Source organism: Protopterus annectens, chromosome 8.part0 (assembly GCF_019279795.1).
Source record: "Protopterus annectens isolate FY-2018-M chromosome 8.part0, PAN1.0, whole genome shotgun sequence".
Taxonomy (NCBI): Eukaryota; Metazoa; Chordata; order Ceratodontiformes; family Protopteridae; genus Protopterus; species Protopterus annectens.
The window spans coordinates 1,779,417,931-1,779,444,582 of record NC_056741.1 but is presented as its reverse complement, the minus strand read 5'-3'; the positions used below and the strand labels follow the sequence as shown (position 1 = coordinate 1,779,444,582).

The 26,652-nt window shown below is 41.2% G+C and overlaps 1 protein-coding gene across 1 annotated transcript in view; it reads left to right on the top strand.

Annotated features, from left to right (window-relative positions):
- Nucleotides 1-26,652, top strand: part of LOC122809636 (NAD(P)H dehydrogenase [quinone] 1-like) — a 291,346-nt gene that overhangs the window by 37,142 nt on the left and 227,552 nt on the right. The window contains exon 2 of the mRNA XM_044081273.1: nucleotides 5,867-6,031. Within this exon, the coding sequence (XP_043937208.1) occupies nucleotides 5,867-6,031 (165 nt within the window). The remainder of the gene's footprint in view (nucleotides 1-5,866; nucleotides 6,032-26,652) is intronic.

The window sequence follows — 26,652 nt, the reverse complement described above, 5'->3', positions numbered from 1 at the left end:
CCAGCACTACCAGGTTATACCTCATGCCATGCTTTTTGGCCCCAAAACCTGGACCGACCCACAAAAGGAGGGGGAGTATCAATATTCGTCAAAGATACCCACACCTCCAGGTTGGTGGCACAGCACGAAGCATCAGAGACTATCCATGTGCAACTAACAGTGGGTAAAACTGCCTTCCAGTTTATAGGCTGCTACAGACCACCCTCCCTAACCCAAGAAACCCACTCGGCCTTCATGAGAACACTGGAAAATATGAAGGTCTCTCCAAACACCATTATATTGGGCGACTTCAACTACCCAAACATAGACTGGGAGCATTACTCTAGCTCCAACACCCTAGCCCAAAGGTTCCTAGAATTTATAAACTCAAATGCTATGGAACAACTTGTTACCACTCCCACAAGAGGGGAAAACATACTGGACCTGATCATCACCAACATTGGGACTCTATGCTCCAGACCAGAAGTGTATCCCTCACTGGTAAGATCAGACCATAAACTAATCTCACTGGATATTCAAATCCCGACACCACCCCTGCCCAGAAAACCACAGTTGAAAACTTCTCTAAAGCAAATTTCACACTCCTCAAGACTGAGGTGGAATCCTTCAAAGCCCCTGGCCTGTGGAAAATACGGCCCAGACCGCAGAATCCTTTATAAACGCATTCTATGAACACCGTCAGGAATGCATGGATCATCGATCCCAAATAAAACCAAGACCCATTCCTCCAAAGGCAGACGTCCTGTCTGGTGGACCCCAGCCATAAACAAGCTATACAATAGAAGGAGGAAGCTACTAAATGATAGAGCAAAATTCCAAAAAGGGAAGGCATCTCTGATCAGTATTAGCAAAAAACTACGGGCACTCATAAAATCGTCTAAGGCCAGCTTCGAGAGAAAAATTGCACAGGACACTAAGGATAATCACAAGGCTTTCTTTAGTTATGTTAGGAACCTGGGTGGTAATTCCCAGATATGCTCAGAATTAGTCCAAAATGACAAAAATACACGAACCCACAGACATTGCCAACATCCTAGCTGACAGGTTCAGCGCAAACTTCTCCCCCCTCCCCACCAAAAGGGCAAATATCTATTCCAGCAGAGTGCTGCCCCCCTGACATCTCGGATGCTCAGGTAAGAGCCGCCCTCTCCAAAGCAAAAAACACAGCATCAATGGGACCAGACGGTGTCCCGGGCTGCGTCCTACATGAACTCCAAGAAGAGCTAAACCCAAACATAAAACTACTGTTCAATCTCAGCCTTACTACAGGATATGTACCCAAAGAGTGGCGTACAGCAACAGTGGTCCCTCTCCATAAAGGTGGTGCCTCAACAGATCCTGGAAACTATCACCCCATAAGCCTGACTAGCTTGGTCTGCAAAGCTATGGAAAGGATAATCATGGACCTCATAAATAAAGATATTGGGGACCTACAGACACTGGATTCTACCCAGCTCGGCTTTGTTAAGGGCAGATCCTGCCTCTTAAACCTGGTTGATTTCTTTGAAACAGTCACCAAGGCCATTGACGAGGGGAAGGTGGTCCACACAGCCTACCTGGACCTCGCAAAAGCCTTCGATACAATACCCCACTCGGGCATTATAGATAAGCTCACCAGCTTAAATATAAAACCCTATGTCACTAGATGGGCTGCAAACTGGCTCAAGGACAGAACCCACATGGTTAGAATTGCTGGAGCCATGTCAGACTCCAAACCAGTTACAAGTGGCGTCCCACAAGGCTCAGTCCTGGGACCTCTCTTGTTCAGTATATATTTCTCGGAGGTACAGGCCAACACGGAAGGACTGTGGCTGACCAAGTTTGCAGATGACTGCAAACTGGGTGCCATAATCGACTCTCCAGCCAACACAAGCATCCTCCAAAAGGGCCTCATAGAAACAGACAACTGGTGCCAGAGCCATGGCCTCAAGCTAAATGCCAAAAAGTGTATAGTCATCCCCTTTGGCAAAAACAAAGTGCCCACAAATTACCACATAGGTGGTAATCCATTAAGTACAGAAGAAGTAATTAGGGACCTGGGGACCCAAGTTGATAGCAATCTCTCATTTGACAACCACGTGGCCAAAGTGGTTAGAAAAACATTTTATATAGCCCACCTAATCATGAAGGGATTCACATCTAGATCTGGGGAGGTCATTGTGCCTCTTTACTCATCCCTCATCAGGCCCATAATTGAGTACAATGCCCCTTTTGGGATGTACCTTACCAGACACCTGCAGCAACTGGAAAGATCCCAAAAGTACCTCACCAAGAGGATCAAAGGGCTCAAACAGATGCCATATGCTGCCCGGTTAAAGAAACTCCAGCTCTACTCAGTGGAATACCGCCTGTTCAGAGGCGATCTGTGCCTGACATATAAAGCCATGTCCAACCCAGAATTAATGGACATGCTGCACCTCAGAAAATCCAAATCCTATCGAGCTACACACTCGAGAGACTTGAACCTCAGCACTGAAATAAATAGGACATGCTGGAGGGACAGATTCATAACCCAGAGGCTCCCTTCACTCTGGAATAAAATCCCAGTCCAGGTTAGGCAGAGTCCCTCATTGACTCTCTTCAAGAGGAATCTTGAGTGGATAGGAGAGCGTAGGTTTACCCCGGGTATGACTTCTGTGTCACTGTTAGACAGAGGCACAGTATACTAACCTCAAAAAAAGGGCATAGCAAATTTTAAAATGGGTGGCGAAAGCCAAACACATTCTGGCTAGGCTTATAAATGCTCTAGGGCAGATAGCCTAGTATGAACCTATGAACCTATATATATATATATATATATATATATATATATATATATATATATGTGTGTGTGTGTGTGTGTGTGTGTGTGTGTATGTATATGTGTGTATATATATATATATATATATATATATATATATATATGTATGCTTTTACTTTATAATCTCGAAATACTGAAATATCGAACTTCATATTTCAAGACCATAAAGTCAAATTTTCATAATAGCGAAACTACATAACTGCCAATCTGGAAATGTTGAATTCGCAGTTATGGTTTTCCAGTACATGACTTGGAATATACTGTGTGCATGATGTACAGTTTAGAGTGTGGATTCTGCTGTAATTTAAAGTAAGTGACTATTTTGTAAGGGTTTTGGGTATGTGTTTGAGTGTATGTGAGTGTGTTTGGAAGTTATAGGTGTGGGTTATGGTAGGCAAGTAAAAGTATGAGTGTTTAAGTGTTGAAAGTGGTGGTGTTTATATATATGTTATGTGTGTGTGCAAGGGGACTGTAGAATGTCTAGGTGTGAGTTTACTGTCTTTTTTTTGTTTGGTGCGATCTCAGATTTAGTATATATAAGTAGTGGGGGTGTGGGGGGGTGCAGGGGGGCTTGCCTCCCTGATTATTTATAGTGTAGGTTTGTTAATTTGCATTTTTATATTTATTTGTGTTTTGTTTGTTGTTTGTAGTGTGGGTAGGCTGGTGTATATGTTGTGTGGTGTATGATGTGTTTAAGTTCGCAATTTTTACTTTCACGGTTTTGGGGTTTTTGCATTTTTCAGATTTGACTTTATAGCTTCGAAATACTGAAATTTGATATTTCATTATTTCAACATTAAAAAGTGAATCCATATATATGTGGATGTGTGTGTGTGTGTGTGTGTGTGTGTGTGTGTGTCTGTGTTTGTACATATATATATATATATATATATATATATATATATATATATATATATATACACACACATACAATCTGTTAAATTGGGGAGACTTCCAAACTTCACACAGATAACTACTGAAGATTATTTCAAACTCAAGGCCTAAGAGATCTGAGGAGGCCGCATTAAGCATTCTGCATTCCAAGGATACATTGGTTGCCAGATGACACAAAGTAGATGTGGCTTGGCAGTGAGAAGTGGACACCATATGACCATAGCTTCTGTTATATGTTTTGTGGATTAGGTAGCCAGTACTCAGTAGTTTGACATTAATTAGGTCTTTTCTGTAATGACTGCCAGTTTTCTAGCAGTTGTCTTAAGCACTGTAACCTCCTAGTTTTGCTGGTCACTTATAGGCTTTGCCTGCCATTACTCTGTTTCTTGATGTTTAGTTTAGCTAGTCATGTTAAAAGCTTTTCTACGGTGTGATTCCTTTACACTGTTACCTTTTTGTGTCTGCTTGTGCCTGCAGAAGATGGAAAACATTAGCCCCTGAATTAATTTTCTGAAGTAGAGTTCAGTGATACTTATTTTATCTAGTAATCCCTAGTTTAATCCCTAGTTTGCCCAGAGTCCTGTCCATAACCACATTTTTTACTCTATGTAGTGGATGTCTGCTCATCTGTCACTTTTTGTAACTGGGATTTAGTGCTCTTCATTGCCAGGGGAATGCATGAATCCAGTTATGACCTTTTTTTATTCAACTACTTTTATAACCTAATCTGTGCAGTTTACTATTTCAGTGCATAACTGAGAGTGAAATGAAGCAGATAAGTGATTTACTAGTAAAAGAGGTAGCTGTTCATATTTTAAAACAACCCAGTCAGTTTTAAAAGTTAAGAGAAGCACTATCACTGATTCTTCAGAAAATGCAGCTTTGTACACACCAAATGCTGGTTGAGCCATATCAGATGGGTTGCATATAAAACAACCACTGTACAGTAATTCATCTGCCAACACCATAATGTGTTATCTAGACAAGTCCATCTTGTAACAAGAATAAAGTTGATTGCGTTACAAATAAGACTGTTAGTGTATCTTCAAATTGCAGTAGATGACTTTAAATGAAAGTCTGATACATTGAACTAACAGAAACAACAGCAATCTTAATTTGCTGTTTCACCCCTGTACCCCAGACTACTTTACTGCTAATGAGATCACTAGCTCAGAGAAAAGTGAATTTTCTGAGATGCACCAGTTTTGATAAACACTAATGTGCAGCAACAAATGTGATATTTTGAGTTTGTTTCTAAAGGCTGTCAAGTCCAGCATGACATACCTTAAAGATGTGCAGGCAGTCTCTCCGGAAGCTAGTATATTTTACTGAGCACGTTTTGCTTTACATGAAATATATTGGAGTATCACGTATATATGCAGGGTCACACCCTGCAAGGACTACTAAACAGCTGTTGGTACCCCTAGAGTGTGCTGTCCTACTCTGTTTCCAGGAACAAATGCAGTGTCCTTGACTTAAAAATTTCAACCCTTTCTGTCTCCAAAAAAAAAATGAAAGTGCTGGTAGGTCAGAATGGCAACAGTGACATTGGAGGAGTTCCTTGTTGGCAGTTTGTCCTTTTGGTACACACACTTTTATGCCCTTGAAGCATGTGAAGTATGCTTGTACTGTATTTGGCCTCTGCTAGATTTCAGTCATGCCAAGCCATCACATGCTGTTACCTTTTGTAGAAAAACAATGGGGTACATGGTACTCCATATCCCGTTCCTCAATTAACCACCTCGCTTCTCAGCTCTACTGGATGACCCGCCTTTTCTGCATCATAAAATGATATAAAGTAAAGGCTGCATATGTGAAGTAATGAGCACTTGTGACCATAGTGACCATTTCTCATTTAACCATGTTAAACATCCCGATTCTTAATGCACTTAAATGTGCTAGTTTGGTAAGCAAGTACCTCATAGTTTGGGTGCAATGCTGCTGCTGTGTAAAGAGGGAAAAATGCGTCCCAGCGTGCCACATGTGTTCCAGCATGCCCTTATCTTCAGCTGATAGAACTTTTTGAGGGATGTTTGAAAGTAAATATTCCACTCATATTTTAGCAGGTTATGTATAGTTGAGTAGATGAGACTTTAGAATTGGATTTGCACAACTGATACGCTATAGTAAAGTACTGCTGTCTAAATGCTGTTTTTTCTTCTTTTTACTCAGTCAAGAATGTGCTAATAGTCCTTGCTCATGAGGAGAAGAATTCTTTCAACAGTGCTTTGAAAAATATTGCAGTTGAAACACTACAAAAGAAAGGCTGGAAGATTACCATCTCTGATCTATATGCCATGAAGTTTAACCCAATTGCATCAAGGAATGACATCACAGGTATGAATATCCAGCTATGCAATGTATCAGTTATGCTAATCTTACCTTTTGGTGTAGTTGTACTTAGCAGCTAGAGGATTGGAGGTCAAGTTACAGTTACCTTCCAAATAGTGCTTTCTATATCAGCTGTATGTAATCAGTATTTTACCCATCATGGCGCAAATGCATTTAAAGAGTTCACTATGATGCTTCACACTGTACTGGAAAGTCATTGAAAGGGTCAGTCCACTAGGTACATGGGTAGGATGCAGGATTATGCTTGTGTTTCACTTTAGTCTTTCCAGTACAGCTACAACTACACTAAATCCTTACAGAAATGACCTTTTTCTTGCCATGTGAATCTGATTTACCCTGGGTAGGCAGCCTTGCTGAATGGATTTTCAAAGAGTACATTTATTTTCATGAAATTATGAAGGTGTCAACTACAGAAATTTATCATTAAAACCTGGCAGTAAAAATTGGATATTTAGCAACTTTGATGTAAACAACTTGAGGCAGCAGCATTATGTTTGCACAGACAATTCGTCTTCTTTCGGCTTTTCCCATTTAGGGATCACCACAGCAGATCACCTTGTCTGCTCATGATTGGCAGTGGAGTTTTACGGTGTTGAGTTGCCAGCCCAGCACCCAACTTTCCACAGAAGGCACACACATGCACGCACTCACACCTAGGGCCAATTTAGAGTGTCCAATCCACATATAGCATGTCATTGGGATGTGGGAGGAAACTGGAGCACTCGGAGGAAACCCACGCCACAACAGGGAGGACATGGGCAGCCTAGCCGAGGATCAAACTAGAGAACCTCTTGTTGTGAGGCAGCAGTGCTAACCGCTGCACCACCACGGCCGCCCATGTTTGCACAGACAATACATACCATATATTATGTATTACATGGTATGTATTATGTGTTTGTGTGTTATGTATTACATGGTAGGTATTGTGTGTGTGTGTGTGTGTGTGTGTGTGTGTGTGTGTGTGTGTGTGTGTGTGTGTGTGTGTGTGTGTATATATATATATATATATATATATATATATAGAGAGAGAGAGAGAGAGAGATATTATATATGGTACTTACGTATTATCGCAACCACATTTTCGCAGTTGCAAAAATCGCTTTGACTACAAAGGACCACATAAAACACTGTAAGGTGTTATTCCACCTCCTTACTGGTGGCTAAGAAGTGCTTGAAGTGTCAGACGCTGTGTGAGTGATGAATGCGATATTTGGACCGTGAGGAACGAATCCTTCAATGAAGGAAAACACAAAAACAGGAAATATGGTTTTGGTGAACTACTACTTTGGTAGAAATGTGTACACATACTTACAAACAGCCAGTGCAATGCATAAGTTGCCCTAAGTAATCCTTTTAAAAAGTGAGCATGGATGAGGTTGACAGATGATTGTGGTTTCGTTTTTCAAGGAATAAGTTGGCAGCATTGATTTTGTTTACCTGTGTGATGCTGGCATGTTTAGACAAAACCAAATAGTACTTAAGTGATTATTCATTTTAGTAGTGCTGTAACAATGTTGATTGCTCTTTGTATGTGTTTGTCTTTCTATGTGGTGTGCATTTCTCAGCAAGTACAGTTAGCACTGCTTCAAAACAGTCGTTTTTCTAGGAAAGCTGAGTGTCACGCTACATGTTTCTTAAACTAAGCAACATACTGTCTTGTACGAGTCACACTTGAATAATGACACAGCTGTGATGGGCAAATTTCATTATAACTGTCATTGACTGCATTTGCTCTCAGGAAAAAAGGAACGTTCAGCAGGCCGAGTTGGAATAACAAACATGCTGGAAGTACACTACATAAGCCAACAGCAACAGTTTGTTTTTTTACATTTTATTGATAACAGTTCAGAAAACAGCTTGGACTGTTAAAGAGAATACACCATGTAACATTTTAAAAACATTAAGAAACATATTTCAGGCTCTGGAATTAACCAGTATTGCCATGAAAAATGTGGTTGCGATAATATATATATATATATATATATATATATATATATATATAAACTATCAAACAAGGTAAACACAGCAACTACATAAAACAAAAAAAAACTCAATCAGAAGATATCGGACCATAGACTAAATATTAAGGGTTTTCGTTCGTTTACTATTTTAAAGCACAAACTTCATCAGAAACTTCATTTAAATGAGCACTGTACACAGTGCAATCAACATGTGGAAGTTTAAAACCAGTAGTTTTAAACTTTCACATGCTTGCACTGTCTAGAGTGTACATTTAAATGAGGTTTATACCCAAACTGCAAAAAGTCACACAGGAAGCCTTTTCCTCTGCTGAAACTTGATTATCTGATGCCCAATTAATACTCAACCCAAACAAAACTAAACTACTCATCTTCCAACCCACCAAACATACTCAAAACAACTCTCACTTTAACATCACAGCAAAAGACAACATCACTATATACCCAAATGAACACACCAAATTGCTAGGAGTGGAAATAGACAATAAACTAAAATATGACATTCACATATCCATGACCATAAAAAAAGTCGACAAAAAACTAGGAGCGTTATACAGAAATAAGCAACTTCTCACCAAAGCAGCAAAGATTTCAATAGCAAATTCCCACCTTATCTCCACCCTACTTTATGCCTCTCCAATATAAACCAACCTAAGGCAATGTGATCTAAACAAGCTAGAGACCTGCTAAAACAAAATTGCCAAATTCGCCCCAGGGGCATCCTACCGTAGTCACCACTGTCTCTTACTTGCTGAACTGGGCTGGCTTGAACTCCCTCACCTCCTTCAATGGTATCAACTCTCACTCGCCCACAAACTAGTAAACCATCCAGTAAATGTCCCATCCCTCCAGAATCTACTGCAACCCTATCGCACCACCAGACCACTACAGCAACAAAAATCACTTGCAGATCACTAAAGCCAATAATTCTGCTGGTGAAGCACTATTCTCTTGCACCATAGCCAAATTATGGAACTCCCTCCCACCCACAATTACCTCCATACCATCATGCACCCACTTCAAAACTTTACTAAAAGCGCACCTAAAAACATGCTGGCTATGCCCTTGCAACTCCCACTCTAATATCACCCACCCCATCCAACCACTCCACTAACTACCTTGATTATAGCAAGCTCAGATGCTCATAAGCCTAGTACTTATTATACAGCAGGAACTTCTTATTGTAACATCTGTTAATGTCTGTTATGTACTTCACAGATAAAGATTCTAGTTGTCTACTGATGTACTGTGTTCTTCATCTGTAAATATGTTGTAAGTAATTGCTATGTAAATTGTTAATCGCTATGTAATCCAATGTAACTACTGTCTGTTTATTTTACCTGTAGACCTTTTCTCCCCGGCCTCCGCTGAAAATGGACCTACGTCCAGTCGGACACTCCCAGTCAACAAATATAAATAAAAATAAATAAATAAAGTTTCTGATGAAGTTTATGTTTTAAAATAGTAAATGAATGAAAATGCTTAATTTTTTTCAGTCTATGGTCTGATTTTTTTATTGAGTTTTTTTTTGTTTTGAATATTATATATAGATCTTTACTGTGTGTATGTATGTACATATGTGTGTACATTATATATTATATAATGTGTAATATAGATAATGCATAAATATGTACATGTGTGTATAGGTATATACGTATGTATATATATGTATGTATGTGTGTGTGTGTGTGTGTGTGTGTGTGTGTGTGTGTGTGTGTGTGTGTGTGTGTGTATATATATTATTTTACTTTAACCACAGTTGTTTTAGGTTTTACTTACTTTATTCACTTTTTTAAGCCAGTGTGTAATATAACAAATAAAAATGTAAAATGCTTTCTAGTATTGCTAGTACTGCACTTGTTTTCACACAAAAGCCTTTAATATAAATCATTTTGTGTATAGTCAGTATTTATATTCTTTTTGATATATTGTTATTACATATATTTCTTGTTTTAGATTACTTATATGTTTTATTTCGTTTAGAGTGCATAACATATGCTTCTGATGTGCAAAATAATTGTTTATTGCACTTTGAATATTTTTTTTAAGGGTAAATGTAACAGCAGGCGATGTTTTTTGTTGTCTTTTTAACTAAGCTTTCACTTCTTTTAAATTAATTACTGATTAAAAGTAATAATTAAAAAATTGTGTTTAACTGCATAATTCTTTTAAAAAAATTCCTCTGAATAAGCCACACTGTGTTTGTGGCTAAACGCTGCTTTTTACTTAAAAAATAAAAAAAAACGTTAAGGAACTTTTTTTTGTGTTCTTTCACTTTTTTTAAGCCAAGTAAACATGGTAGACAGTAGGGTGTAGGCACAGGTCTCCTTTCAGGGAAGACCTGGAAGCACTAACTGGTTAAGTGACTTGGTTTGGGTCTCACAGTAGAAAAACAGAAACTAAAGGAATCAAAACCTGAGCTACAGGAAAAAATGTTAATGTTGTAGCCCTCTGAACTAAATTGTTGTGGAGTATAGTATCCTCAGAGATACACAGTAAACCCTCCCTCAGAGATGCACAGTAAAAACCATCTGAGTACAGTTTACTGAGCCTGCATGGGCACCATCAATGTGAATGTAACTCCAATGTCTGTCAGTAAAACTAGTAATAGAAATTAGACTCTAACAGAGCTGGAGGAATCCCACCAATTCTAAAAAATGTAATATTAAAAGTTTGAGAACCTTATGGAACCAGAGTGCCACCAGTTCTTAAAGGAATATTAAAGGTTTTTGCTTCATATCATCCCCTACCACACCCCAGTCATTAACATAGTAGTAGAACTTAGAGATGAATGCAAACAGAGCTGGAATGTCACCAGTTCCAGAAAAAAGTCACCTAAAATTTGGTTCACATCTCCCTTCTCCCTTCATACACATTCATGATTAAAAAAGGTGTGCGTTCAGGCTTAAACAGCAGTCATTCAAATACAAATGTAGGTGGAGTGCAAAAACACCACCCAGTATACTTTAAATGTAGTTTACTCAACATAGTAGTGTAGTGCACATTGTAAAAAATATAAATGTGTTTCTATGTCACATGATGTAATTCAAACCACAGGGAGAATCAATGTCATGTGCTCATCCTCTGCCCTACGTTACATTCAAAGTTTATCAACACCAGTACACCTTAATTGCCTGTCAGTCACCATGGTAACACCCAATCATGTGCAAACTTTGTTGGAGATACCACACTGTACAGTAACCAACTAAATTGCCAGTGATGGGTTGAAGATTCATGGATATTTAAGGCAAAATTATATTTAGTAATGTTCTCACTGCATGTGAGAAGTTGCTATTAATTAGCCTCCTTGATATACTTGTTCACATTCTAGTGATGTCAGAATTGGAAGTAGACCATCTATCAGTATGAACTTATTTTCAGTTCTGTAAGAACATCTGTAATCACATGGCACCACAGACATAAAATCTCTATCTTTAAAAGTCCAGTTTGTTTTCAGGTGAAACCAGCCAAACATAAGGAGTTTAGGACTGAGAGGCATACTTTCCAAACAATCTAAACTTGTGATCTCTCCTTGGACAATTATGAATTAATCCCAAGGCATTGGCAAGGCTGTTATAACTCCATCGGTGGTACTGATGACACTAAGACAGAACCATAGAAGCAGTGCTGAACAGTTGATTGCCAGTTGAAGGCACATCAGAGATTATATTTAAAAAAAACTGCAGTAGGCACAGCACAGTTGCAGAACTTGGAAGGGAGTAGTTTGAGCTGGTGATTACTGTGTGTTTTATAGTTCAAAGGTATTATAACATGCTCAAACACGAATCACCTGTTTATATTGTGAGCATGAGAAATAAGAATAGAATTAAGAATGGGTGTGTCTAAGCAGCGTAACCAGAACTTGACAGTAGAAAAAGGAAGAATGCAAGCTTAACACTATTTTTGTCTGACTTTACAGACGTTCCTTTAACTGAAGATATTTCTGGAAGTCCATTGTTTTATTTTTAAATTAGAACAGAAGTCCTAATCTATAGTTCCATGAATTAGGAAATTTTGGCTTGGTAAGCACAGAGCTTGTGGTAAAGCCAATGTTTCTTCTGGCATTTACTGTACTGAGATTTAAGCCAGCAGGCATATAAAATGAGGTACATGCTAATGGAGTGGTTGGGGCTTAATAATTTTGAAGGAAAGTTTATTTGTAAACCCCTGTACAATTATAAAATGTAAAACCCTTATTTTTTTTTATTATTCCCAAAATAGCTGCCTGTATTTGCGCGTGATTGCACGGGTTTGCCCATTGCTTAGCTACAGTTAGTAGTTTAGACATCGAAGAGGATAATAAGAAACTTATATGCAAATTACACCAAATAGCAATAGTGTAGTGGTAGAGCCTTCGCACAAAGAGGAGGCATTTCCGGTTCGAGTCCCTCTACTCCCCTTTCCATTTTCTGTAGGAAATCTGTATAGAAAAATAATTCCTGACATTTATCTCTTACATTTTAGTAAAAAGCATTGAAATGGCCTATGTAGTAGTGAACGATATTTTATATATATATATATATATATATATATATATATATATATATATATAAGAAGGTGAATTGGTTATGCATACTGATGAATGCATAAGCAACGTATCTTAAGCAATGTGAAGCACTGCTAAGCAAAGTTTACCAGTATTAAGCACATTTAAGTAATTGCTCATAGCTTAGCACTGCTTTAACTAGTGCAATGACTTTGCATGGAGCTGCGCATCATGCCAACTACGTTGAGCAATGTAGAGCAATGTTGGGCAAAGTTGAGCAAAGTTGGCTAAACACAGCCACACCTCCTAGTCGGTCTGGCCAGTAGTAAAATAAAAAGCAATGACAGGCCTCGAACCCAGGATACTGTGCACCATAATCCCAGTACTGGGCCACTAAGCCATGACAGCTTTTGATATTCTTGCACTGTCAGCACACACATACATATTAATGAAAGTTTACCCAGTGCTAAGCAGGTGTGCTTTCAGCTGAGATTTTTCAAAGCTGGCCAATCACAAATAAGTGTGGGAAGTTAGGCATATTTAAGCTCTATAGGTGGGAATACGTGCCATAACTGGTTGTAGCTCCCATCTGCAGGCAGCATGTCTGGTGTTGGAGAGGGCTCTCACTTTTGAGCGCAACGGTGGGGTATTGAGGAGTCAAAAGTGATGATTTGGCTCCTCATCCATAATCATGATGCCAGACTCCTGCAGGGTCAGTTCCAGGGCACTGAATACAAAGTGGAAGCTTGAAACCATCTTGCACATGATCTCACCAGTGCCACAGGCGTCCCTTGGACTGGTGAGCAGGTCAGACACCACTATGCAGACCTGAAGAGACGCAAGGAGGACCGACTGAACCAGTGGATACAGGAGGCCCGTGGGAATGCAAAATGCCCCACTACTGAGTAGGTAGCCATGGAATGAAGTATGTAAGAATTGCTATTGCAGTCGATATTATGGATATGTATATGTCTCCATATCACTTCATTTACTTCACAGCTGCAGGTGTCCATGCTGTGAATCAGCAAGCCTATGCAGATAGGCTGCTAAGGCTGTGTCAGCAGGCAGGTTAGTAATTATTCTGCATGTATTGTTATATAAAATAAGTGAGAGAGCCTGAAAAAAAGTGTTGTAGCCCAATAATAAAGGTATAATAAGTCTTGAATAACTTCTCTGCATGTACTGTTATGTAAAATAAGTGAGGGAGCCTGAAAAAGAGTGTTGTAACCCATTAATAAAGGTATAATACATCTTGAATAAGTCTTCTGCATGCACTGTAATATCAAATAAATGAGAGAGCCTCTAGAAAAGTGTGTAATGTAATTAATAAAGGTATAATTCCTGGAGTGTGTCCGTGTCACTTTCTTCGAAATGTTATTGTACTCTTGCATTATAGAAATAGTACTGTTGTATTAAGCGCTGTCAGCCCACACTTGGGTAGGCCCATATAAAGTGTTTGAAGGGAGTGCCAGTAGCTGTTAAGCATATATGCAGTCCTCAACTGTTGGTTCATGGCTGGCATGTATAGGTAAATCTGGCACATGAGTATCTTGTTATTGTGTTCCCCAGAAATGTCAGTGTGCTGCTAGAAATGTAGGGGGCTGTTAAAATATAACTGATAATGTCACCTGAACACATCCAGATATGTAGATATATAAATATAAATAAAATATATAAATACGTAGCAGTAACATCTGCATCCTGGACAGTTTGTATGTCAGATACAGGTCAGGTATATAAGGAACTAGCGAAACCCATTTCACAATTTAACGGACATTGCCTAGTGCAATAATACATGTAGGGGATATATACCTGCAGTCAATAGGAATGTAGTGTAAACTATAAGTACATATAAGTTGTTAATGGAGGTATCGTTTTACACCCTACTATATATGCATAAACAATGAAATTCCACACCTCAATGGGTATGCCTAATCTCAAAACATTTGTTGGGACATATGTCCTATTGGTTTATAAATATGTGCATTTACTTTGATGCATGTGCCCTGTTCAAATACCACAATTGTGGTGGCCTGTTGCCACCAATCAATCCTGCATGCTGTTGGAATGTCCACTGTTCTATATATGCATGTGTTATGCTTGCTGTTCAACTGTTGGAACTCTGGTGTGTTGGGTTAATGGGAATACTACTGCATGCTGTTACAACTAATTTGGAATGCTGTTGGCTGTTACCAACTCATATTGTCATTAAATCCTCCTAAACATAGAATGTATGGGAAGGCCGGTCCCAGTGGACCCACCTGCCCACCTCCGCTGGCGATGGCACCTGGCACCAGCAGGTCCGGTGCCCAGCCTGGGACCTCCTCCTCCATTGGCCCTGTGCCATCTTCAGGTGGAAGCACTGCAGGGGATGGGGCTCATCCCCCTCTGCAATTGTGGCTGGAGGAGGGCCACCTATCACCCTCCAAATGGTCCGGGCTGTGGTGTGTAGGGAGATCGAGCATTCAGTCACTGATCTTCTACTCCAGCTTGAGGCACGTGTGGCACGAGTCACTGGTGAGCCTGCCCCTCCTACACAGCCCCCAGCACAGCCACCCTCTGGGCTGTGAAGGTGCAGTGGTGACTGCCCATGGGTGGGGATCTCAGTTCCACTTTTGCCATCTGTGGGCTCATGGGCTTGCCATTTCCAAACATCCTTCCCCGTCAAAGGTGTTCACCCACCACATGTGTCATATTCCGCCCCTGTATGCGTCTTGTTTGTCTTTTCTGTTTACCTCCCCAACCTACCTCCCCAAATATACCTACTTCCCCTACCCCACATGCCACTCTCACCTGGAAAAAAAAAAGGGCAATCTGCTCCCAAAAAAAAATTACGCCACATACATAGCTGCCCATTTTCCACACATGTCCGCTGGACACATAAACTGATATTTAATTGGCAGTACAACATACTTTGTTGTCCTCACCCCTCTCTCAGGGGTGGAAGGTTTCAAATTTCCCTCCAAATTTCTAGCATATGCACAGCTGTTGCTGTTAACGAAATGGGCAGCTATGGACCTTCCCTACACCCGTCCTGCACATCCTGAGCTGTTTTCCGTACTGTCTTTCCCTCTTTGTGCCCATTTTTTACAACTTTCCTATCTCCCCATTTTCTTTTCTTTCAAAGAAATGAGCGCGGGGGTTAGCGGGAGTAAGCACTTTTAAGCAGTAGTTAGCAGCTTTGCATGAGTGTGTGCTTGTGTGCACTTAGCTAAGTATTGCTAAGCTTCGTGCAAACCCGTGCAAACCCACTTACAACTGCTTAAAAGTGCCTTAGTCACCCTGCATGTGAGGGCCCTTGTTCTGTTCAGCAGCAAAATAAAACACCACTGTCAGTCTCAAACCCTGGACACACTAGACTGCATGAAGTACCACTGAGCCACAGCAGATATACAGCAAGCTGTTGTTGAAATAGATATATCATGTATCAGAATGAGTGAATGTAAAGGAAAGATAGGAATGCCATAACACAAAACCTGTTCTGTGGAACTTTACCAGCAGTTGTTGTGGAATTGCATTACATGACTGTGATAACAGAACCAGACATTCTAGCAGTAAATAATGTTACAGCAGTACTTTACAACCCCCACACAGTATCATAGCAGGACAATCCCCACCCAAACGTACAAAATACCTGTGTGTTCTGGGTCCAGCAAGGATGTAGATAGGCATACTCAGTACTGGAATTGTCCAGTTTTCTTGAGCATCCTGTGCTAATGTCAGCAATAAAAAAGCACAAACTGTGCAGAAGTGAGTACATTAATATTCACAGTATAGCAGTTCACAAACATTTCATGTGCCAAATGAATACATCTCAATAACTATGTATGTATGGCAGCTAATTGTATAAGTAGAAAAGAAACTACATACTCCCATGTATCTTGTATTAGCATTTGTAGGGGTGAGTACAATTCTACTCTGACAACTGTGTACTTGAAGTGGCAACATTCAGGTCTGAGTACAACATTCAAATCACTGGCTACACCCCTAGCTTCAGATATAAGAAGTATACCAACCTTCTGACTTACACAACGGTGTCCACAGCAAACAAGCATGGGCCCCACTTTGGAAAGCTGAAAGGGCTATGCCTACCTGACTTTGCAATTTATAGCATTGGGTTGCTATTACCGTGAGTACTGCAATTACCACACAGCAGGCTGCATGCAATTACCAAATGGTGGCCACCAATTGGTGCAGAGGCCATCATATGCACATGTGCAGATACCTATAAAAGCAGGCTGTACTTGCTGTCCACATATGCAATCATTTCATTGGAGCTACGGAGAGAAAGAGAGAGAGAGAGAGAGAGAGAGAGACAGACAGACAGACACCGACATCTACATCAACAGCAACAGCAACAGAAAAAAAAAAGATATTAAAAAAAAAAAACACACACACGGAACTGAAATACAAACACATACAAAGGAAAGGTATGTAACAGATATGTATTTACTGGCATGTAGTAGATGTTTTTGAAGAGTACTCGACATACTTTGAATCATCCATATGTGGCAGCAGTACGTATCTATGCACAGATGCCCTTAACTACTAGCATGGACAAATCAGTGTGTAGCTGTGTGCAGTGGGATATAACTGACATGTAGCTCAGCATTAAATGTCAAACATGTGAACTGTGTTATCTGTGTTCTGTACAGTAGTGTGTACAATGGCTGTTTGGGGGAGTAGCGCATACAGCTATGTAAACATGGATGTGACAGAGTAACAAATGCATGATAGTCATATTAACGTGTAGATTAGCAATGGCAACTGCTGTACCAGGCTAGTATGCTAATCTATCATTTGCAGCTATATATACACCCTCTAATATTACTGTGTGCTCACATGTGACATCTGTTCATGTTTCAGCAAGGCCCAACAGGTCAGCCATGAGGTCCACGGACTTACAACAGTGTGGACCTTGTGTGTGTATGGCACACACATACAGAGAGATCTGTCTGTCAGATATATTAGCATCTGTACATGTGCATAGGGCAAGGGACATACTGCAACTATTTGTGAAGGGTGGACATATATATGTTGGTGAAGGTTATGTGCATATTTCTATGTAGGTTGTAGTGTGTGGCAAACAAGACAGCATACAGTGCTGATATATGACATGTGGTGGTTAAACACTGTGGGTATGATTTGTCTGGTTTGCAGTGTTGCAGCCAGTGAGGCCTGCTAAGGCTACATGGGCTGAGAACACCTTCAATGCATTCCACACAACACTGTGCAATATTATTACATAACTGTATACCTCACAACCGTCACATAATTGATATTCCCACCATGAAAGATGGACTGTATATATGCCTGTATGTATATCTATATGTACACCAATGGATATTTATATGTATGTGTGTGGATATATATATATATATATATATATATATATATATATATATATATATATATATGTAGAGAGAGAGACAGGGTCATATTTACTGTGACAGATGCCTCGTGACAAAGCCATGGACTCAAGTTCAATGCTGAAACTGCATTGGCATCCCTTCTGGCAAAAACTCTGTACCCATGAGCTTCCACATAGGTGGTAGTCTACTTAACACCGAAAGTGTGATAAGAGACCATGGGACACAGGTGGACAGTAGTCTCCCCTTTGATAATCACAGTGCCACACTAGTCATGTAATCTGTCTATGTGGCACACCTCATCACAAAAGGTGTGTCATCCAGGGAAATATAGGTCAGTGTTCCCCTCTACTCATCACACATAAAACCCATTATAGAGTACAATGCCCCATGTGGTATGTACCTCACAAGACATCTACAGCAACTGGAAAGGCCACAGACATACCTCACAAAGAGTAATACCAGCCTCAAACAGATGCCCTATGCAGACCATCTCACAAAACCACAGCTAGACTGTGTCGTACACCGCCTACCCAGAGGTGGCCTCTGCCTAACATACAAAGCTATGTCAAACCCAGAGCTGTTGGACATGCTCCATGTAAACAGATCACAATCCCTACGAGCTACACGCTCTAGGGACCTAAACCTTGTCACCTCAATAAACAGAACATGCTGGAGGGATAGATTCCTATCTCAGAGACATCCCATACTCTGGAACAAAACCACCTATCAATAGCAAACGAAGCTCGTCATTAGCAGTCATCATAAATAATCCTGATGATTGGATGGGAGATAGGAAATACACCCCGGGAATCACCTGTGTGGCTCTGCTTAACTGGGGCACGTGAAATTAAATTACATGTGTGTCAAAGGCCAGGGTAGTGTATGGCTAGGCTTCTATAGGCCCTAGGGCCAATAGCCTATTTCCTACCTATGAACCGATACACACCCACATGTACTTGTTGCAATAATTGCTATGTGAGGTTGACTGAGTGTGATGGTGAATGTGTTGGTGAATGTGTCAAAGTTCTGTATATGTGTGATAGCTTAGTGGGAAACTGTTTCTGTCATGGTATTTTGTATCCTAGCTAGATCCCAGCAAAAGATGTGTATGCTATTGCTAGGCAGAAAAAGCAGTATGGCATATGGTCTGATGTAGTCCTTTGCTGTCGACTGGGGCATCCCATTGTAGGCTAAAGCAGTACACGTATGCTTATTGAGTGGTACTGCTGGTGAATCCAACTCCCGTATGAACTGTAGTACTACCTGAAGCTGTAGGCCTAAACAGCACAGTATGGTGTATGTCCACATTGCTTGGAACCACTGTTTTGTGTGTTCCCTGTAGTCCTCACAGATTACATACCTCATGCATAAGGTTTTGTAAGTACTGACACACAGTACTGTATGGTACACATGTAAAGCTCATCTGGTTTGCCATACCTTTGTGTCTTGTATGTATGTCTGATGTGTGTGTGGGTATGCCTGTACCATGCCCTCAGTCATATGTGTGTTACAGGATATAAGTGCATATCTAGCAACATGTATAGTGTAGTACAGCAGTATGCCACCTATATTAACGAATGTGCACATATGTTAGGCAGGGGTTTGCCATCAACGACTCAAGTGGTATACTGGTAATACTGTAACTGGACTTTACTATCATTGCAATGGATGACATATTTCTTTATGCATTAGCTTGATATATACCTCTTGTGGCTAGGTGGTGCATTGTGTCGCATACAGTTTGCCATTTACTGTTGTATAGTCTTACATACTGGTTTCTCTTTGTTGCTGTGCAGAACATGGTTTGATATATAGAGTGTGCCAGGCACTGTCAGGCGGTTGTGGGTTGAGCACTGATATGTGGTATTGAAAGTGTGTATCCTCTGACAGCCAATAGGTTGCTATATATGGCGGTTAATTGATACTTGTACTTTAGAATGTTGTGTGCCACATGACTTGCTAACACATATTGTTTCATTGTCTTCCAGGGTCATGGCCCACCATCGTAGCCCTACCTATAGCCCAGCAGAGGAAGAACAAATAACAACCAGCCTGGTTCAGCACTACACCCTGCTGTTCTCAAGAACTAGCCAGGACCAGCATGAGCGGACTGCACTGTGGCAAGATGTTGTCCGTAGGGTAAATGACAGGCATGCATAACTGGACATATGAGCAGGTACACCATGACTGCAGTGATTTACTTAGACATGTCCTGCAGCATGCGTCTGATGTACGTAGACAACAGCTTGCCACAGGTGGTGGGGTAGCCATCCATCCCCCCCTCACCAGAGTGGAGGAGCTGCTCCTGAGCCTGGTGGCTCCTGGCCAACAACAACAACAAACATGTATCATCATGGAGACCGGAGCCACCCAGCAAGTTGACACGGAGCGTGCAGGTAACATGGCATATTTGTAGACTACTGTTACCTCTATTGGTAGATCATGCATATGTGAGATGTGTACTGTGTAGTTAGAAGATGTGTTGCCTAGTGTTGTGCAATACTGATAATTTGGAATATAATCTGTAGGCCTGTGACTGTCAACAATTGTACTACTGTAAGATTGCAAACCCACAGTAGCAATGCCACAGTTTTTGCCATTGACAAACTGTCTCATATCCTTGTAGGTCCCTCTGGTGTGGCAGCCAGGCAGCAGACCCATGCTGGTGAGTGTGTTCTACATTTAATATTGCAAATTAAATGTGCATGTCATAGGTGAGGTGTAGGCCATGTACATGTAACATACCTGCACATAATGCATGCTGTGCTTGTTTGCTGTGAGACTATGCACATCTCAGTAATGTGAGTAGCTGCCTCAGATACATGCAATACACAGAGCATCCCACACAATTGTGGCAACACTGTAGTGGACATTGGATAGGCAGAGTTGATACATATGCACACAACATACACAACTTTGTCATATGCAGTACACGTTAACATGCTACACATGGCGTATTCAGACACCCGCTGTAAGGTTACACTCCAGTATCCCAAATGTCATCCACACAGCAAACATAATATACCTGAGTGGTACAAGCCTATCATGGTGCTGTGCGACACTCTTCAACACAACACATTCATGTTAGGCAATGCTCCCTATTGGGCACATTACAAAACCTATGTAACAACTGGCTGTGAAATGGTGAATGTAGCCATGGTACTGCAGTTCAGGTACAGCATGCTAGGTGCTGGTCTGGCACATATTAGTAGCCTGGAGTGACTACATGATGCTGCATGATGATGGCTCATGGTACTACACCCCATCCAATTACAGTAACCACAGTACTACACATAGCATTCATTGCTATGCACCTCAATGTGTGTGTGCAAACATATGCACCTATACACAATATGCATAGCAATCACCATTTGTACAAAGTGATACATATATGTCTTGTAATGCTATTGAGTGTATAGGTCACATGACACACATTGGGTATGTGTGATATGTAATGTTGCAGTTGTGTTTTAGCATGCCATGTCATGTTTGGCACTGGCATGTCCACAATATGTCCTACACTCACCATAACCACTGTACATTGGCTATGTTGAGCAATGGTATTCCATCAGGTATACATGCACCCCTCATCTTGTGTGCATACATAGCATGCATGTCCTAAAACCTGTGTCCACAATTATCTGCTAAAGACACAGATGCGCTAATCAGAAATGGATATCTATGTGACACACAGATACACATCCGGCCATGGTATGTATACCTGTGAGTGATGGTGTACAGGACATTGCAGAGCTTTTAATACTTGCACAGCAATGTTGTGTCCATGTACATGGTGATCTGTAAAGCCTGGCAGGTACAGTCTGTGGCTGTCCCACAAATACTTGTATATGGCAGCCACATGATGGAACTGTGTGCATGCAAACACACACACATAAACCAGACACCTAGGGCTAACACATACCCGCACACATTACATCAACTTTGGCCCATAGCAGTACTCTTGGCCCACACACACACACACACACACACACACACACACACACACACACATACATGCCAATTGTATGGCTCAATGTAGGCCTCTGGCAAACCAACAACACACCCTGTGTATATGATGAAACCTGTGCCACCTCCTGTCATCTGTAACATTGATGCAGGAACAGGCTACCATGGTGCTTTTATAGCAGTATATCATTGTTAGCATGTTGTCAGCAGTAGAGTGTAATGATATACTTGTAGGTGTAGCTGAGCAGGCATGATGCATTAAAGCTATGATTGTCAATGTAATATTATTTACACCAGTGTTAGTTCCAATAGTGTATTGCCCGCCCACATGCCACTTGGCTGATGTGTGCAGTATTGGCAGCATGTGTTAGAGAGTGGATAGTATGTGTGGGATGTGTGTAGCACAGATTTGCAGGTGTACATTTGTGAACATGGTGGAGGTTCACTGTCTGCATGCACGTGCATAGTGGACACATGGGCAGAGTGACATGCCCTGTATTACACAGTAACACTCCATAGTTTCTATTGGTGGCCAGTATGCATTGTACTACACACATTTTGGAACTTGAGTACACATGTGTGTATGACATGGTTTGACACTGTGCTGTGGGTGATACTGTTACTATCTGTCATTGTTTTGCATTCTGGTAGTATACATAACCTCACCAGCCTGACCATAACCAATCATTAGATGATGTCTTGACAACTGACACACAGATGTAGGACACACAGTAACATTTGGATCCTTCAGGTTCTATACTATGCCAGTAACCAGTGGTATTCACCTGCACCCATTCCTGAGACCACTCCTGTTTGGCATATAGCTCAATTAGGTACAAGCAATCACAGTAGGGATATGTCCGTCCACGTCTGGTAATGCATACTGTGGCCTATAATGCATTCTCCAGATGACACACACATCCTCCACAATGGTATCATACAGACAGATACCTGTTGTCAAACCCATGCTGTAAAGCTGTAAGCCAACCAAAGCATAGTCATCCACCTTTACGAAACATAGTATCCCCACAGTACCACATAGGTAGTAGCCACCAACATGTTGAACAGGTACCGATGTGTACATGCAGCCAAGTGTTGCGTCATCTCTCCTTTGGTAATCACATTTTCAAAGGTATTTTGAAATCCCTCAGTGGATCACATATGCAATAAGGGGTCTGCATGCATATCCACAAAGGTTGTTGTACACCTATAATGAATAGCCATCATTGACAGACTTTGCTGCGTTTGAACAGGTCTGAAATATACCTCAGCCATAAACCCTCACTCACACAATTCAATAGAAACCGTAATGAGTGTGTGTGACACTGATGACCTAGGCCAGGGATCACTGCAGTGGCTGGCCTTGTCACAAGCATACAGATGTGACCTAAGGTCTGGAAAGCTGCAGTACACTCTGGCAAAGATGACAGATGTGTTCATGGAGAAAGCAGGGTTCCCACCTATGAAATAATTGAGGTCACATGTACGTATATGTATTTGCCACACAGCTACCTGACATGTGCAATGCACATACTGTTGTCATATGTCATACAGTAGTAAAAGCAAAACCCACAACACAATGACCAACAGTGTCATACACATAGAGCACACTCACCAAGCGCAGGATTCAAACACCTACCTAACTACTTTATGATAATAGAGCAGTACACATTAACACGATGTGCTATACACATTATTGGATGTTTTCCTTTCCTAAGGTATATTTGTAGGATGGTGACATCATCAGACTTGACAAAGATAAGTATACCACTTTTATGGTGTGTTTAGTACTCTCCAAAAAGGTTACTCCTCACCAAGGAGGTCACACACAAATAGTTGGCAAGTGCAGGATTCAAACCCCTACCTACCTACTTCATGATACTAGAGGAGTACCCATTAACATGGCACACTATACACATTCTTAGGAGTTCTTTTTTCCACAGGTATATTTGTAGGATGGTGACATCATCAGACTTGACAAAGATTAGTATACCACTTTTAAGGTGTTTTACTACTCTCCAGAAATGTTGCTCCTCTCCAAAGAGATCACACACAGTTATCAAGTGTAGGATTCAAACCACTACCCAACTACTTCATGATACTAGAGGAGTATGCATTAACACAATGCGCTATACACATTACTGGGATTTCTTTTTTCCACAGCTATATTTGTAGGATGGTAACATCAGACTTGACAAAGTTTAGTATACCACTTTTAAGGTGTTTTACTACTTTCCAAAAAGGATGCTCCTCTCCAAGGAGATCACACACAAACACACTTGTCAAGTGTAGGATTTAAAACCCTACCTAACTACTTTACGATATTACAGGAGTACGCATTTACACAACGCGCTATACACATTATTGTGAGTTCCCCTTTCCACAGGTATATTTGTAGGATGGTGACATCATCAGACTAGACAAAGTGAGTTACATTAGGTGGGCTACATAGAAGGAATGTCTAAACACTTTGGCCATGTGATCATTAAAGGAGAGTTTACTATCTACCTATGTCCCCAGGGGCATAATGGCGTTCTCCGTACATACTGGATTACCACCTATGTGGTAATTTGTGTGCACTTTGTTTTATCCAATGGGGATGACTATGCATTCTTTGGCATTCTGTTTGAGGGCATTGTTTTGACACCAGGTATCTGTCTCTGTAAGACCCTTATGGAGGATGTCTGTGTCAGCCATAGAGTCAATTATGGACCACAGTTAGCAGTCATCTGCAAACCTGTTCAGCCATACTCCTACCGTGCTTGCCTGTACCTCTGAGCAGTATCTACTGAACAGGTGGGGTCCCAGGACCAAGACCTGTGGGATGCCATTTGTGACTGATTTAGAGTCGGACATGGCACCTGCAACTCTGAACATGTGTGTTTGATCTGTGAGCCACTTGGCCACCCATCCTGTGACATAGCTGTTAATGTTCAAGCTGGTAAGCTTGTCCATGATGACAGAGTGGGAAATGGTGTAGAAAGTCCTTAGTGAGGTCCAGGTGGGCTGTGTGGACTACTTTCACCTCCATCTATGTCCTTGGTAACTGTTTCAAATAAGTCAACTAGGTTTAAGAGGCAGGATCGGCCTTTAACAAGGCCAAGTTGGGTAGAGTCCAGTGTCTGGAGGTCCCCATTGTCTCTGTTTATGGGTTCCATGACAATTTGCTCCATAGCTTTGCAGACCAGGCTGAGCAGACCTATAGGGCAATGGTTTCCAGGTTTTGCTGTGGCACCCCCTTTGTGGAGCTGGATGACTTTTGGTGTATGCCATTCTTTGGGTACATAGCCTGTGGTACGATTGAGTCTGGACAGTGAATGTAGGTGAGGGTGTAGTTCCTTTTGGGCCTGGTGTAAGACGCAGCCTGGGACACCATCCATTCCCATTGATGATGTGTTCTTAGCTTTGGAGAGGGCTGTCTTTATCTGCAAGTCCATGAAGTCTGGGGCTCTGCATTCTTCTGGGATGGGCACAGGCCCTTTTGGGGGTGATGGGGGGGAGTTTGCACTGTACTTGTCCCCCAGGATGTTGGTGATGTAAGTTGGTTCAGTGTATTTCTTGCCATTTTTCAGAAGCTGACAACATATTTGGAAGTTGCCACCTACATGTTTGGTATAGCTAACGAAGGCTTTGTGGTTGTTATTCTTACATTCCTTGGCAATTTGTCTTTTGAAACTGGCCTTGGATTATTTTATGAGTGATCTTTGTTTCTTCCTAATAATGATCAGTGATGCCTTTCCTTTTCATGTGTTCGTTTCCTCCTTCTGTTGTCTAGCTTATTTATGGGTGATGACCACCAGATTGGTTTCTTATTTTTGGAGGAGTGCATCTTGGTTTTATTTGTGATGTCTCGATCCATGCATCCCTGTAGATGCTCATAGGATGCACTTGTAAATGATTTGGCAGATTGTATAGCATTATCCTATAGCAAGGGGGCTTTGGAACCTTCCACTTTGGTCTTGGGAAGTGTGCAGTTTGCTTTTGAAAATGTCTTCACAGTGGTTTCATTGACTGGGGGGGTGGGATGTGGATGTCCAATGTGATTACTTTATGATCTGATATTACCAGCGAGGGGTTTATCTCTGTTGTGGAACACTGGTACCCCATGCTGGTGATGATCAGGTCCAGTATGTTGTCACCAGCTTTGCCCAATGTTAGTTGCACTTGCATGGTCTCCAAGGCCTCATGCTGTGCCACTATCCTGAAGGTGTGGGTAACCATAAGGTAAATGGATACACCCCTTCCTTTTGTATTTCGCTCGTGGTTTTGGGTCCGAAGATCAGAGGAATTGTGAGTGTTTTACGTGGAGCATGTCCAACAGCTCTGTGTTTGACATAGCTTTGTATGTTAGCCAGAGAACACCTCTGAGTAGGCGATATGCAAGGGAGTACGGCTGGAGCATTTTGAGATGGTCTGTGCATGGCATGTATTTCAGGCTGCTAATGCTCTTTGTGAGGTATTGCTGCAGGCTTTCCAGTTGTTGTAGTTGTCTTGTGAGGTACATAGCAAAAGGGGCATTGTACTCTATTATGGTTCTAGTGAGTGATGAGTAGAGGGGTACAATGTCCTCTTCTATTCTGCATGAAACACCTTTTGTGATGAGGTGTGCCACATAGGAGGATTTCCTGACTACTGTGGGGATGTGATTATCACAGTTGTGTCCACTGTCCACCTGTGACCCAAGGTCTCTTTTCACAATTTCAGTGTTAAGTATACTACCGCCTATGTTGTAGTTCATGGCTACAGAGATTTTAACAAAGGGGATGACAATGCACTTTTTGGCATTGAGCTTGAGCCCATGGC